At 36.6% G+C, this 14,964-nt stretch overlaps 1 protein-coding gene across 1 annotated transcript; it reads left to right on the forward strand.

Moving 5' to 3' along the window:
• Positions 1 to 14,079: 14,079 nt before the first annotated feature.
• On the forward strand, positions 14,080 to 14,727 carry LOC110095324 (flavanone 3-dioxygenase 3-like). Its single transcript, XM_020820829.2, has one exon. It carries the CDS (start codon positions 14,221 to 14,223, stop codon positions 14,725 to 14,727), a length of 507 nt encoding a protein of 168 aa, XP_020676488.1. The 5' UTR covers positions 14,080 to 14,220.
• The last annotated feature ends 237 nt before the right edge of the window (positions 14,728 to 14,964 follow it).

The following is a 14,964-nucleotide window of genomic DNA, read 5'->3' on the forward strand; positions in this document are numbered from 1 at the left end:
AGCGCCCAGACTTCTACCAGACCACCACCTCAGGCCCAGACTTCTGTCGGACCACTACCTAGCGACCGGAGTTCTGCCGGACCACCACCTGAGGCCTAGAGTTCTGCCATAACACCACCTGAAGCCCGAACTTCTGTCTTACCACCACCTGAACCCTGGAGTACTGCTGGACCACCGCCTGACACCCAGAGTTATGTCGGACCACCACCTAACGCCCGGCATTCTGCCGGATCACCACCTGACGCCCGGAGTTCCGCCACCTGGGGCTCAGAGTTCTGTGAGACCACCACCCGACACCGAAGTTCTGTCAGACCAACGCCCGATGCCGGAATTCTGCTGGATCACCGCTCGACATCGAAGTTCTGTCAAACCACCGCAGGCTACCAACTGACGCCCGAATTTTCAAGTAACGCCAGACTTCTGTCAGTCCACCAAGTGACACTGGACTTTTATCCTTGTTTGTCACTATATTTCAACCATACAGTTGACATTTGTAATCTGATCGCCCTCAAGGATGAGTCAACCCACTGTAATCTACCCAAACACTAGTTGAGTCATTTCAACTGGGCAAGCCCCCGTTGTTATTCCCTTTCCGGGGCTTTCCACGTAAAAAATATTGTGTTCTCTATATGTGAGTCGGATATCCGTACAATGTTAAGACGTAATATTAACTATATCGCCACGTATATTTTAGCCCGCAATAGTTTGGCTCCGCTTGTGGGAAACTCAATCTCGTTATCCTAAGCACCACTTCGATGGCCAACAGGCGTAGCAATCGCATCTTGGGAGCCTCTCGCTCCAACTCACACCAATCTATGAATTAGTTTATAACTCATGTACGCTAAGTATCTGCCTCTTTTTATCCTGGGGGCAAAATGCTACTGGAGAAGGAACTTCGGGACCTTCCCTAGAAGATCGCATCAAAAAGATAGAGGAATTTCATAATGTGATCCTTCAACTCCTATGAGAGACTCAGCGACCGGCAGTAGCACCACAATAAGAGATTCTTCTCCCTTGAGATCCACCAGGGCTCGAAGATGTTCAACTTGAATATCTTTATATTGAGATTCCTCTTCCTCTGCGAAGTATGCGTCCTCCGACACATCAAGACAACGAGCTTACTAACACAACAAGCTCTACTCATCATTCGAGCGCAAGTCCCAACCTAGCCCAACAGCACATTGTTGAACTCCCTCAAAAAGACTTATATCATAAATTACGAAAATTGCTCCGAGAAGAGCTCCCCGTGGGATGTATAAGACAACCTCATCGTCAGTGGGACTTTCAGGAGTCATCACCCCTGACCAAAGCCATCCTTCAACATCTCATTCTGACAGGATTCAAACTACCGAGTATCGATTCCTATGACAGACTTCTAACTCGTACGAGCATATGGATCACTATAAAACCATCATGCATATCCAACGAGTCTCAAATGCGCTCTTATGCCAAATTTTTGCTGCTACCCTCAAGGGACAAGCACAAGTATGGTTATATTCACTTCCAGTTGGAACAATCACCACCTTTGTCAAATTGGACAAAATATTTGTTAAACAATTTGTCGTCAATCGGAGAATTGCTAAGGATTATTCTTAGCTTTCTGGAATTCGCCAGAATAAAGGAGAATCACTGAAGGAGTATTTTCAGCGATTTTCCACGGAAGCTCGACAAATTCTGAGAGTAGATCCTGAATTGCTAAGAGGAGTTTTCCTTTGAGGCCTTCGTCCTGATCACTTTTACTCGTCACTTATGCAAGATACAATCCCCTCGCATGCTGACCTGATTCATCGTGTGGAGGCACAAATATCAGTAGATGAAACCATCAATGCTCGTGAAAAGCAATTTGAACAACCTTTCGGAAAGCGCAAAAATGCTCCTGCAAAGGATAAATCATTCATGCAGCAAAAGAAACAAGGAAAGAATAGTATGCCTCCTAGACCTCCTTTGCCATGACACAAGTTTTGACAAGAGGAAGAGTATATACCTCTCGAACCAATGTACTAATAGCCATTCAAGATTAAGAAAATATTAAGTGGCCTAATCATTTGAAGCTAAATACAGAAAATCAGGATCAATACTATCATTTTTTATCGTAGTCATGGGCACACAACTAAAACATGTAAGCTGCTAAAAAATGAAATTGAGAGACTTATTCGACAATGCTACTTTCAACAGTTCATTCAAGATTCACCTACTTGAGATGAAGCTCGCACTAGGGGGTGAAATAAACAACAGGAAATGCAACCATTGAATAATATTGAAATGGTTGGTGAGATTAAATAACCACACAATTTGGGCCTTTGTGTTAATATTATTACTTGTCCTGTGTCATCGTGTATTTGTTCTATGATAAGTAGTGTGTCATTATAATGTCCCTGGTATTTTCTTCCAAGTTAAATGACATGTTTTTCATATATGTATCTCTTATGTGTTGAGTATGGTGTAACTCTTATATCCCTAAGTCATACTAGAGGCTTGTTGTATTATTTTACATAATATAGTAAAGTATTGTTCACTCCATTTAGATATTGTCTCATTCTTTAAAAAAGATAAAAAATGACAATAAAAAACTACCGATGAATATAATCTCCTTATCCATGATTTGAGAAAAATGTAATATTTATTGTGTCTCAATCACTAAATGATCAATCCCAAGAGGATTCGATCTGAACTCTTCCATATAGGTTAACATCAGCGAGCAGGGCTCTGACATACAACCTATGATAGGTCAAAAATCTTAGGAGAATGTCAATCAAATCTTAAATATTTGATTCGAGAAATACTTAATCTTTATTGTGTCTCAATCACTGGATGATCGATCCCAGGGGAATTCGATCCGACCTCGTCCACATGGGTTAACGTCATCGAGCAACGCTCTGACATACAACGTCAGATAAGTCATACATCATTGATGGATTCTCTCGACCTCTTCCATATAAGTTAACGTCATTGAGCAACGTTCTGATATACAATCTCGAATAGATTATACATCATTGGTGGATTCTCTCAACCTCTTCTACAAATGTAAACGTCATCGAGCAACGCTCTAACATACAACCTCGGATAGGTCATACAACATTTGATTCTCTCGACCTCTTTTATAGGTTAACACCATTAAGTAAAGCTCTGACATATAACCTCAGATAGATCATACATCCTTGGTGGATTCTCTCGACCTCTTTCATATAGGTTAACGTCATCGAGCAACACTTTGACATACAACCTCGAATATATCATACATCCTTGGTAGATTCTCTCGACCTCTTTCATATAAATTAACGTCATCGAGCAACGCTCTGACATACAACCTCAGAAAGGTCATATATCTTTGGCGGATTCTATTAACCTACACTCTTTTACCCGTAGTCTGACTTCTACCCGTCATCGGACTTTAGCCCGCCAACAGACTTCTGCCCGTCACCAGACTTTCATCGAGCTTATACCCAATGCTAAATTTATACCCGTCGTCAAACTTCTACCTGTCGTCGGACTCTCATCATACTTCTCTCTAGACCTGGACAGGGGATACCACCTGAACATAATTAGAGGAATGCCTCAGCATTATGGAAAGAATGAGTAAACTCCTACTCAGTGAGGGGCCCTAGACCAAAACAGGGGATGCCGCCTTATTAGGACCAAGGGAAGGTCTCAACGTAAAGAGAAGAAGGGAAAAAAAAAGAGGTGCAAGAGTTTCATACCCCTAGGGGCATATTTATAGGAAGGGGGGAGGTTAGGATATATATATATATATATAGGCAATTAGCCAACCGCTAGCCGCGGTTTACACATCTCGTAGGCCACGTCAGCTACGCTGGCCCGAGCCAGTCAATGGGCTGCGGAGCCGGGAGGCTCTCAAGTAAGTCGGGCAATGCTGGTGGCTAGCTGACGCGCGGGCAAACAACACCACCGGCAATGGCCTGTCCAGGTCTTATTTTGGGTCCAATTCCAAAAAGGTCAAATCAGATGTTTATGGGATCCTCGGGATCATTTTTTAACGTTTCGGACTTAATTTTGACACTTTTAAAGCTAATCGAGACTTCTACGCTCAATATCAGAGTATTTCCGAATTTTAAATCGCACATAAAATTTCCCAAAGGCTCTAACACATATTTTCGAACTTCTGGAGCTTCAATATCCGAAAATAGTGGGACAACTGATACACCATCAAAAAATTTATCTTGACCAGGCATGAATTTCGAGGCAAAATCAAGTTGGAAACTTCCAAAATTAAAATTGGGATCATAACGAACTTCGATTTCAGCAAACTTATAGTCAAATTGAATGTTTCAAAAATACGAACCCAACGACACCAAATTTGACTCAATCTGAGCCCAAATGGGTCCAAATCAAGGACCTGAAGCGTTATTGGAAGGCCCATACCACAATTTGGATTACCAAACAGTTTCCAAACGTAACATGCTTATAGTCGAATCGAGCGGCTCGACGAGACGAATCCAACGAGCCTAAGATCACGAAATTTCGACATCAATAAGACATTCAAATGTCTAACAAACAGTCCACGATTAAGGGATTCAACATCGATCATCCATCCAAATCATTCTCTATTTACCCTTGATTTTTCTCTTATTTAGGGGCCATGCCACTTTAGAAAATATATAAATAGACCTCTCCTTCCTCTTGAAAATGGACCCTAAGTCTAAGGAAACAAGAGAGAGATCAGAGATAACTTTTGCCTCATTGCCTCCTCGACCAGTGCCTGGAGTTCTGCTGGACCATCACCTGACGCCCGGAGTTCCGCCGGACCACCACCTAACGCCAGACTTCTGCTAGACCACGGCCTTACAATAATGGTCCTTCTGACCCTTATTTCCTGCCGCCTATGGTCCTTCTGACCTCTATCACCTACTACGGTCCTTCTTACCTCCATCGCCACACAACGATCTTTCTGATCCTTGCCTCCTGCCGACTATGATCCTTCGGACCTCCGTCGCCTACTATGGTCCTTCCGACCTCCATCGTTGGATAATGGTCTTTCTAACCCCTCTCTCCTACCGACTACAATCCTTCTGACCTTCGTCGCCTACTACAGTCCTTCTGACCATCATCGCCAAACAACGATCTTTCTGACCATTATCAATCGCCAACTACGGTCCTTCCAAACTCCCTCACTAGATAACGGTCCTTCTGACCACCATCACCAGACTACGGTTTTTCCGACCTTTGTCGCCCGCCGACTATGGTTTGTCGACTAAACGAACATTTTAATACTAATTATTCTAATTCCCACCATTTAATATGATGTACATTTGCTACATCAACCCAAGGCATTCCCCCCAAGGAAGGGCTTCATTTGTAATCGACTGCAAATAATATTTGATTCATTTAAATTGGGTCATGCCCCGTGATTTTTCCTCATTTTCAGGGGTTTCCACGTGAAAACTCTAGTATCTCTTATGAACGCCACACCCTCTCTTCTATCTGCTTGTGTATTCGATCTTCGTACAAAGCTAAGAAATTAAATTTTATATTTCTCTACCGCCGCGAATATTCCAGAACGCAACAATTTTAAATAATAGTTACTTATTAATTTTAATTGACACTAATAAATTATAATTATATATAATATAATTAAAATCTTAATCATTAATTGATTTAATTAATTATTTAAATATTCTACTATTTCTAATTAATTATTATTTCACAAACATCTTGCTAATTATTAATTGCAATATTAATTATTTTATTACAGTACTTCTAATTAATTATTTAATTATTATTTTACATAACTAGTTATATTGTTAATTATTTAGCATGTTATTTAAGTATTCTAAATAAAATTTTAATTTTTAATTATATTATTAATAATCTAATTAATTATTGGTATTCTATATACTATTAATTGATTGCAGTTGTAAGTTTTGACAACCTACTAAATTGTTAGCTTACTCCATAATTTTTACATGTTTTAAAAAAAAAAGATCATGATCTAATGAAGTGAGGCTAACCAGATTTTTAGGTTTAATTTTATTTTCTATATTTTGGATTTTATTCTAGTGCTCGTGCTGCAAACAAGTCTTATAATTACACCATTTAACACCAATAAATGGAATAATACAATGACATATACACTAAGATTTTGCAAGGGAAATTAGTTTCATTCATCTGAAAATGCACCCACACATGTGGGGGTATACTTTGTGTATCAGCATATGTAGTACTTTAATTTTTACATGATTAAAGTACATATATTAAATGAAATAATGATAATAAGAATAATACAATTTAAAGAAGATATTAATTTGAATATAGACAACTGTAATATGTTTTTAATAGTTATTTATTTTTTTATTATAATTTTCTTAAGAATAAACAACTATCATTGATAATGACCCCATGTTTTATTTATTCACGCAATTCTTATACCAATTTCATTACAAACAAACATTCTATTAATATACAAACTTTTATTTTTTTAATATATATGTAGAATACATAATCATTTCTTATAGTTTTCAATAATAAATTTATCCCCCATTTATGCGTGTAATTCTCATGCCCATATGTCTATCCTGTACCATACTCTCAACTTATTCGACAACTAGAACTTACTGCATGAAACCGACATATATGATTATAAACTAATGACATTTTGTGTAATTAGCTTCACAATTAGAGAGGATCTAAATACCCATTTAGATACTTCAGTGACCATTTCAATAAAATCCACTACTGCTGACATGTAGACCACTAATTGTACAGATGATAGAACAGAACAAATGAGATCCACAAATGTACAAAGGAAGCAGCTACTCATATATTCAAATCATATAGTGAATTAAATAATAATAATAATAATAATAACAAAGGACCTATTAGGCTAATGTTGTCAGTATTCGATGTTCACGACTGCTTCATGGAATCTAAACCCAGAAGCATCTGTATATTGTCAAAATTTAAACTTTCATTTTTTTTTTCTCTTGGTAGCAAGGTTATAACATTAGCTACATAATAAATTAAGTAATGAGGAATTATTCAAATATATTGATGACTGATTTAACTAACCGTGGAGTTATATGTGGCCGGCAGCTTCCGTTTGTTCCATCTGTCCAGGTGCCGTTGATCGGAAAATTAAGAGCAGTTTTTGCATATGTAGGGGTACAGCTGTAATAATGGAAATTTAAATGCAAGAGTATATTGTTCAGACTCTAGCTCTCTTGAGTGGGATTGATAGATGTGAAAAAAAAAAATAAACAAATAAAAAAATAAAAATAAAATAAAAAATTTAATGTGTAGGGTGAAAAAACGCTACATCGCTAGACTTCAACAAGAAACGCCTTGTAATGGTAGAATACAATGTTGACATGTACCGCGTTTCACTGTAAGTTTCTTACTGGAGGAATATCAATACAATGATATGAATAAATATTATTTGAATAATATTTGGTGCGGCGCCAAAGCTCAACCTGCAGGAAACCGTGAGCAGAATACACAACAATGGAACAGTAAAAGGAAATTTGAGTTTCTGTATATTCTTTCCTGCTCTGTTACACTAAAACTCTAGTATTTGTAATAGTGATAATGCTGTAAATAACTAATTACTTAGGGATAAAAGTGTCTAAGTACTACTAGTAAAAAGAGCTGACAGCAGTAGTGGGAGTAACGGTTTGATGGTGAAAGCCTGCTGGTAGCACATGCCCAAGTGTAAGTTGTCCCTTATTATTATAGTGTAGCTGCACCGCATCAATATTCAGGTATTACTCTCAATATATATGTTTAATCATTATGTGATTAATGTTATATTGTGTCTGATTTACCGGTCGTGATATGGCTGAATGATTGTCAGAGTTATTTGTGATCGCTTAAACTCATCGTAAGATCAATGGTAAAATATCTAATCCCACATATAATTTATGGAATTTTTAAGATCAATCACAGCCATTTTTACCATAATATTAAAGCAATGTTTGGGGGAACTTTTTTTATAAAAATTTCTAATTCAAGAAGTTTTTATACTTAAAAGTTGTTTTACACTTTTACATAAACAATAAGAAAGCTATTCCAAACGAAGCATGTGCTTTTTTTACTACTTTTTAAAACAGCTTTCTAGTAAAAAAAATAATTAAAATATTTGTAAAATAAAATTACTTTAGCAAGCATCAAGAAAGTCGCCCCAAACAAGCCTAAGGCTTTGTTTGGGAGAACTTTGTTACTTCTTTATAAAGCAACTTTTTAGCATAATTTTTTTTTTAATATAAATTTTTGTATTGCAAAGCTGTTTTAAAAGGCAACTAAAAAGTTATCTCAAACAAAGCCTAAGCCGCAAATACAGTGTCACACTGTCACATATTCCTTTTAAAAGCAAAACTATTACCTATCTATGACCAACTAGCTACAGCTTTCATAGTAACTTGCAGCCGACTAGCAATCTTTCTTGTTGTAAATATGAAGCTCATTTTTTAATAAGTGGCGGGTATTTAACACATTGCGGTCTCAAAGCTCAAAAAACAGCTAGTATTTTGCTTCATTTTGATAACGTACAGCATGTAAATAGAAAATATATACATCTATACAACAATGACTCAAATTAAATATAATTAACTTAGCTTTGAAATAATCTAATACTCAACCATATTGACCGCACTTATTACATTGGAGTTTTTGAAACATTTTAGCACATTCTAGTTGGTATTAAATACGCCAAGCTAACTTAAAATCAAATCATATCTCCTAATGTGACTCAATAGCAACTTTTTATGTTAACATGACCAATGTTTGCAAGCAATCAACAATAAATCTTTATTAACAGTATTAGAAAATATGATTGAACAATTAAAAACATAATTTAAATTTGAGTCATCTAAATCCAAAGTTCCACAACCTGACATAATAAGCAAACCCTAACTAAAAGTTAAAATACTAAAAATTCTATGGGGATAAATATTTATAAATATTTAAATCATAAGCATCATAAAATCTCAATCCTTAATGAAGAGAGGTATATTATTAAAAACTTTTAGCAGTGAACTTATTGTAAAAAAATTGGATCAAATATTTTAATTAAAATTTGATTATAATAAATGTCAAAATTATTAAATTTATTTTTAAATAAATATAATATATAACTAATCAATTAAATTTATATTGTTTTAATTTTGAGCTATATTAATTAAATTTAAAATTGACCTCTTTAGCAAAACTTTTTAATTGACTCTCCACTTCATACTACATTAAAATTCAATTAATGTTCATATTTGTCGGAATCATACTCACATGATTTGTAATATTTTAGCAAATAAAATCAGAGAGAATATAAATAAAAATATTCTACGGTAAAATAAAAAATCTGGAAAGAAAAACTTTAGGTTTTGATAAGAATAAATTTGGCTATTCAAAATTGTCTCTCTTTTTCACTCTGCTCGGCTCTCGCCACTCAAAATCGCCCGCTAACCCTTTATTTATAGGATTTTGGATGTTATAGGAAAGATAACTTCAAAGTAATACATATTTAAAAACATATTCTATAGCTCGAGTGTGTGGCCAATTAAATTCATGAAATGGATACACTTGGATGATATCTTATTGAGCTCAGGTATTGATAGCGAGACTCCTCGAATGAGGTTATTGGCAAATTAGTTGTTGGCTAAGTAGTGTTACTCAAGTCAGCAATATGTAAATATATAGCTGCTACGCTTTAAGAAAGTATCTGATTAATTTATGCCCCCTAAATATATTTTTTAAGGTGCACTACTTTTCCAGCCCTGAATAGGATTGATACATCCCCTGAAAACTTAGAAATTATATCTAATAATGTGCCTAAGACTTTAGCCAATAATCCAAAAAAAAAGCAACGTAGCAGTCCTTTATCATAAAGAGTTAATGGCTTCATTATATTCAAAAAATTAATTTACTCGACTTTTAATTCTAAGAAAAATTTTCAGCTACTTTCAGAAATATCGGATTTGGCGGGTTGTTTCGGTGGTTGTGCATTATTTTAAGACAAAAAAAAGAAGTGCAAACACAAATGGTAAGCACAGATTAAAGTAGCGTATTACAAATATCACCATAGTTTAAATTTAGGGTTTGATTTCGCTTTTGTTGCAAATCGTGTTTTCCGAATATAAATTCTTTAAACTGTTTTCGTTTGCTTAAACTTACTGCATATGAGAAATCGAGCTACTTTTTTTATCTACAACACAATAAGATAAATAAAGCAAAGAACAAGATACTATTTTTACTGAAAATTTCCCAAAGAAGAAAATCTATCAGGCCTAGCCTACTTGCAAAGATTCCCTATTTTGGTGAAAATCAATAAAATTAGAATGTTGTACCTCCAAGGAGTTGGAGGAATTTTAGCACAATATGCCTTTTAGGCAGTTCAAAAAGGCGATGAAATAATACAACATGCAGATACAAATCTACATTATATTTATAGTATCAGTGTATAATATCAAGCCAAATGAAATCTCAAATAATAACTAAAGTGGCTTTAGTTGGTGCCTCTGCTTTTAAACTTCATCAAATAGTCGATCATGGTCAAAATAAATTTGCTTAATCTTTTGGACGATAGGAATGGATTTAGATGGCAAATAAACATGGACAAGAAATTAAATTAAACTATTGAGCTGTTTGTAACTACAGAAATGAATTTCAAACATTGATCCTATTTCTTTAATAATTCATTGGAGTAATTTCTAAAAAGTTAGTAATAATAAACCTTCTAAGAAGTTAGTAAGAATAAACCATCTTAAAGAAGTCATAAAAATAAGGTTCTTCTACCTGAATGACTTCTGCATTCTCCTAAATGAACTTTTTGAAGGATTTCATGAGGCTCAGTTCATATTCATCAATTATATTATTAGGGGGGCCAATTTGGGGTATTATTAGGTGTGTATACCGCACCTAGAGATGTGTCCAGATTATTGGATGTACTGCGTACGTTTAGCGTACGCTCTGCTTACACTTTGCGTATGTTCTTCTTACATTCTACGTATTTGTAGATACACAGCAAATAAGCAGCAAATCCTCACAATTAAATATTTGCAGCTTATTTACTGCAATACGTGTATACTCAATAAATACGCATAACGTAGGCAGAACTTAAGTATAAAATACGCAGTATGCAGACGCATCTCTGGGTGCAGTGTCCGCACCTAATAATTACTCGTCAATTTGGGTCAACAGGTTGGGTTTGGGTAGAACCTGACTTAACCCGGCCATAAACGGGGTAACCCTAACCCAACCCGATTTTGCAAATGAGTAAAATTTGTCAACCCGGACCCGACACTATGTGGGTTACCTGGTTGACCCGACCCGACCCGCGAACAGCTGTGGAGCGGAGCGGCTCCTCCGAGTCTAAACCTAGAGGCTGGCGGAGCATAGGCATCGACAGCTACAACGAGTGCGGAGTGCGAGAATGACGGCAGAAAGTTCGACGTGCGAGATGGATGGCAGCAGCGATAGCTCGGGCAAGACAGCTGCAGCGACAGCAAAAGTGTGAGCCCCGCGGCTGCCTAGACTGGACCAACAGCGGCGACACCCGACACGGACGCAAACTGGCGTGGCGACACCTAACGCGGACCTCGTCGGGACACCTAGCCTACTTGCTTTTTTTTTACATTTTTGAATCCAAGTAATTTGTCTTATGCTTATCATAAGAGGAAATTAACTTGGCTCGGAGAGTTATATTCATTGGATTTTTCTACGATTGGCTTTTGGCTATTGATCATAAACTATTTACACATATTATTGATATGCGCATTAGCAAATAATTATCATCTTTGGACAATATTGCTGATCTTGTAAAATAAATTGTTATGTTCAAAAAAGAGTTATGTATCCCCTAGAATACAGACTTATTATTTTGACATTAATTTTATCAGTTACTCCTGTTATAATGGTAGAGGTAGACCTAAAATGACTGGGTTATAAAATATTAAAAATTACCTTTCTTTATTAGATTTAAATGAGAATTTGACTCTTAATAGCACACAATGGAGAAAAAGGATTCGTGTAGCCAACCCCGCATAGTGGGATAAAGGCTTGTTGTTGTTGTATTGTTATACTGGAGATAGCATTTTTTGCAATAAAAAATATATTATGCAATAAAATGAGTGATAGCAAACTTAACAACCACCAAAGAATTATTTAACTTAATTATAAATCAAGTCGTAATACAATGTTATCATAAAATATAAAATAGAATGTAAAGCTTGTAATTTTTTTATTTCATCAATTAAAGAATTTGTTTTGAATTTTGTATTATATGTTTCATATTTTTATATTTAACTATTCATATAATAAATTTGTAGACCCTAAAATGCAAAGCTAGTTCTACCCCTCACATTGTCTTATCATCACAACAAATCTCCATTTTGAATGGAGACTGATACATCATCACAAATTATCTTGATCGAGCGCAAATCTCGAGGCAAAATCAAGTTGGAAACTTCCAAAATTAAATTCATAACCAAATGAACTCCGATCTCAGCAAACTTATAGTCGAATTAAATGTCTCAAAAAGATAAACCCAACGACACCAAATTCAACTCAATCCGAGCCCAAATGAGTCCAAATTGAAGACCTAAAGTGACTTTGAAAAGTTCAAATCATAAATTGGATGATCAAACAATTTACAAACGTGATATGCTTGTAGCATAAACGGGCAGCTCGACCAGATGAATCGAAAGAGCCCGGGATCGTCAAATTATGATATAATTAAGATATTCAAATGCCTAGTAAACGGTCCATGATTAAGGGGATCAATATCGGTCGTACATTCAAATCACTCCTGACGTACCCTTAATCTCCCACATATTTACTAACTATGTCGCTCCTAAAAAACTATAAATATGCACTTCATTCTTTATTGAGGAGGGCCCAAGCAAGGAAGAGAAGGAAAAGCTCTCTTTTCCATCAGACTTCTCGACCACTGCCCGGCCACCAATCGTCATCAGTGAACCTGCGCTAATTGTTGTCAGACCACCGACTGGTCGCTGATCGTCGTCAGACTTCAACTTGATCGTCGATTGTCGTCAAACTTCAACTCGACCACCAACTGACATCATATTTACATCCAACCACCAATTGTCGCCGGATTTTCATTTGATTTTTATTCGTCTCTAAATTTCAACATGTTGGTTGATTATTGTGATCTAATCTCCCTCAAGTTTGAGGACGAGTCAGTTATTTGTAATTTATTCAAATACTAGTGGATTAATTTCGACTGGACGTGGCCCTGTGATTTTTCCCCTTAGGGTTTCCACGCAAAAAAAATTCTTGTGTTTCTACTCTTTCTGTGTGTGAGTTGGACACTCGTGCAATGCTAAGCGACATTGTTTTTCCTGCTTTACTGTCATGAATATTTAAGCCCGCAACATAGACCAAGCTTGCCACATTAGCATGAGGCACAACCAATCATACATTAAATGATCAAGTGGGAAACTTTTTTTTTCTACTAAATACAATTTATGTAGAACTTTTTCTTAAAATTTAGCCTCTTTGTCATGGTGAAACAAATGTAAGGTGACGTAGTTATCATGCTTTGCGATCTAAGGATATGTTGACTGTGGTTGCTATCGCCAGCATCCTTTCACTTTGTGCGAGGCACTTCCATGTCCACCTAACCAAAGATGTTGAAATCACAACTGTTCAGTAGAAATTAGTTGAACTGCACTCAGGCCTACAGGTATTATACAACCAAGGATCGGAGAATTAGGTTCAAGAAATTGGATCGAGTGGAGAAATTTAGGTTTGTGTTAATCTCTCGGTAATCAAGTACAAGTCTCGAGCAATCCTCTCATTCAATGGACTCATTTCTATCATTACAAATAGAAGGATGAAGAACATTGAATCAGGCTGGAATTAGTATACGACTTAATATAATTGAGAGGTATCCTAGGATGCCTTAATGCAATGAGTCTATTCGATTGACATATCTAGGCTGGCCCAAGAGAAGGGACTCAAATCCACGTCGACTCAGCCCAACTACCCAAATTGATTTGATGAAGTTACCCCAGTTTGATGTGAATGTAAACATGATATTAAACAGTAGATGCAAGTTTCTCACACTTTAGTTGAAAAAATAAAAAGAGGAAAAGAAAAAGTCTGCTAGGAATACCGCGGCATCAAGCTGGAACTGAAATTGTTTTCTTCAAGCCATGCCCTCATCATTGCTGCGCCCCGTCTCCACTCATTTTCCACCTTTTTCTCTTTTCCCCACCTCATTATCTCTTCCCCAGCGAAGCATCCCATGCTCCTTCCATGGCTGCCTCGCCGAGAACCTCTCGAGATCTAACCCTCTTCCGCGCTCCACCGCCATCGCCGGCCGCCATAACTCGCAACACCTCCCCGGAAACCCACGAAGACGACGATTTCTCCAGATTCCTCAAACGTTCCCGCCGCATTCCAGAACTGATTTTGCCGCATCGGAATCCTCCGGAGATTGATTTGGGATCCTTGATCTCGCCGGAAAGGGAACTATCGGAGAAAGATAATCTACGCTCAGCGGCCAGATCGATGGGATGCTTCCAGATTATTAATCATGGGATTAAGCAGAGGGTGATTCAGGCTGCGGTTGAAACGGCGGAGGTGGTTTTTAAGGTACCGTTGGAGCGGAAGAAGGAGGCAGCTAGATCACCGGAAAGAAAGTGGGGATTTGAAGTGGAGGAGGAAGACGATGTTGCGGAGAGCGATGAGTTTTTCTGGTGGAGTGGTGATGCAGAAGAGATGGCGGGAGTTTTAGCGCCAGAGTACGATGCTTTCAGGTAAATATTTTTTATTATATAGAAAAAATTCCTGAAATTGTTTTAATTTTTAGCTCATGAGAGAATTGGATAATTGTGCCAAATTTTCATGGAAAATTAATGATTTTATCTTTTTTTCCATATTTTTAAGATATAGAATTAATAATATTAAATAAACAAGATCATGTTTGGCACTCTGTTTACTTGCGTTTTTTATTGAGAGATATTATTCATATTTACTAATTACATATATTTTATTATT

Source organism: Dendrobium catenatum, unplaced genomic scaffold (genome assembly GCF_001605985.2).
Source record: "Dendrobium catenatum unplaced genomic scaffold, ASM160598v2 fragScaff_scaffold_501, whole genome shotgun sequence".
Taxonomy (NCBI): domain Eukaryota; kingdom Viridiplantae; phylum Streptophyta; class Magnoliopsida; order Asparagales; family Orchidaceae; genus Dendrobium; species Dendrobium catenatum.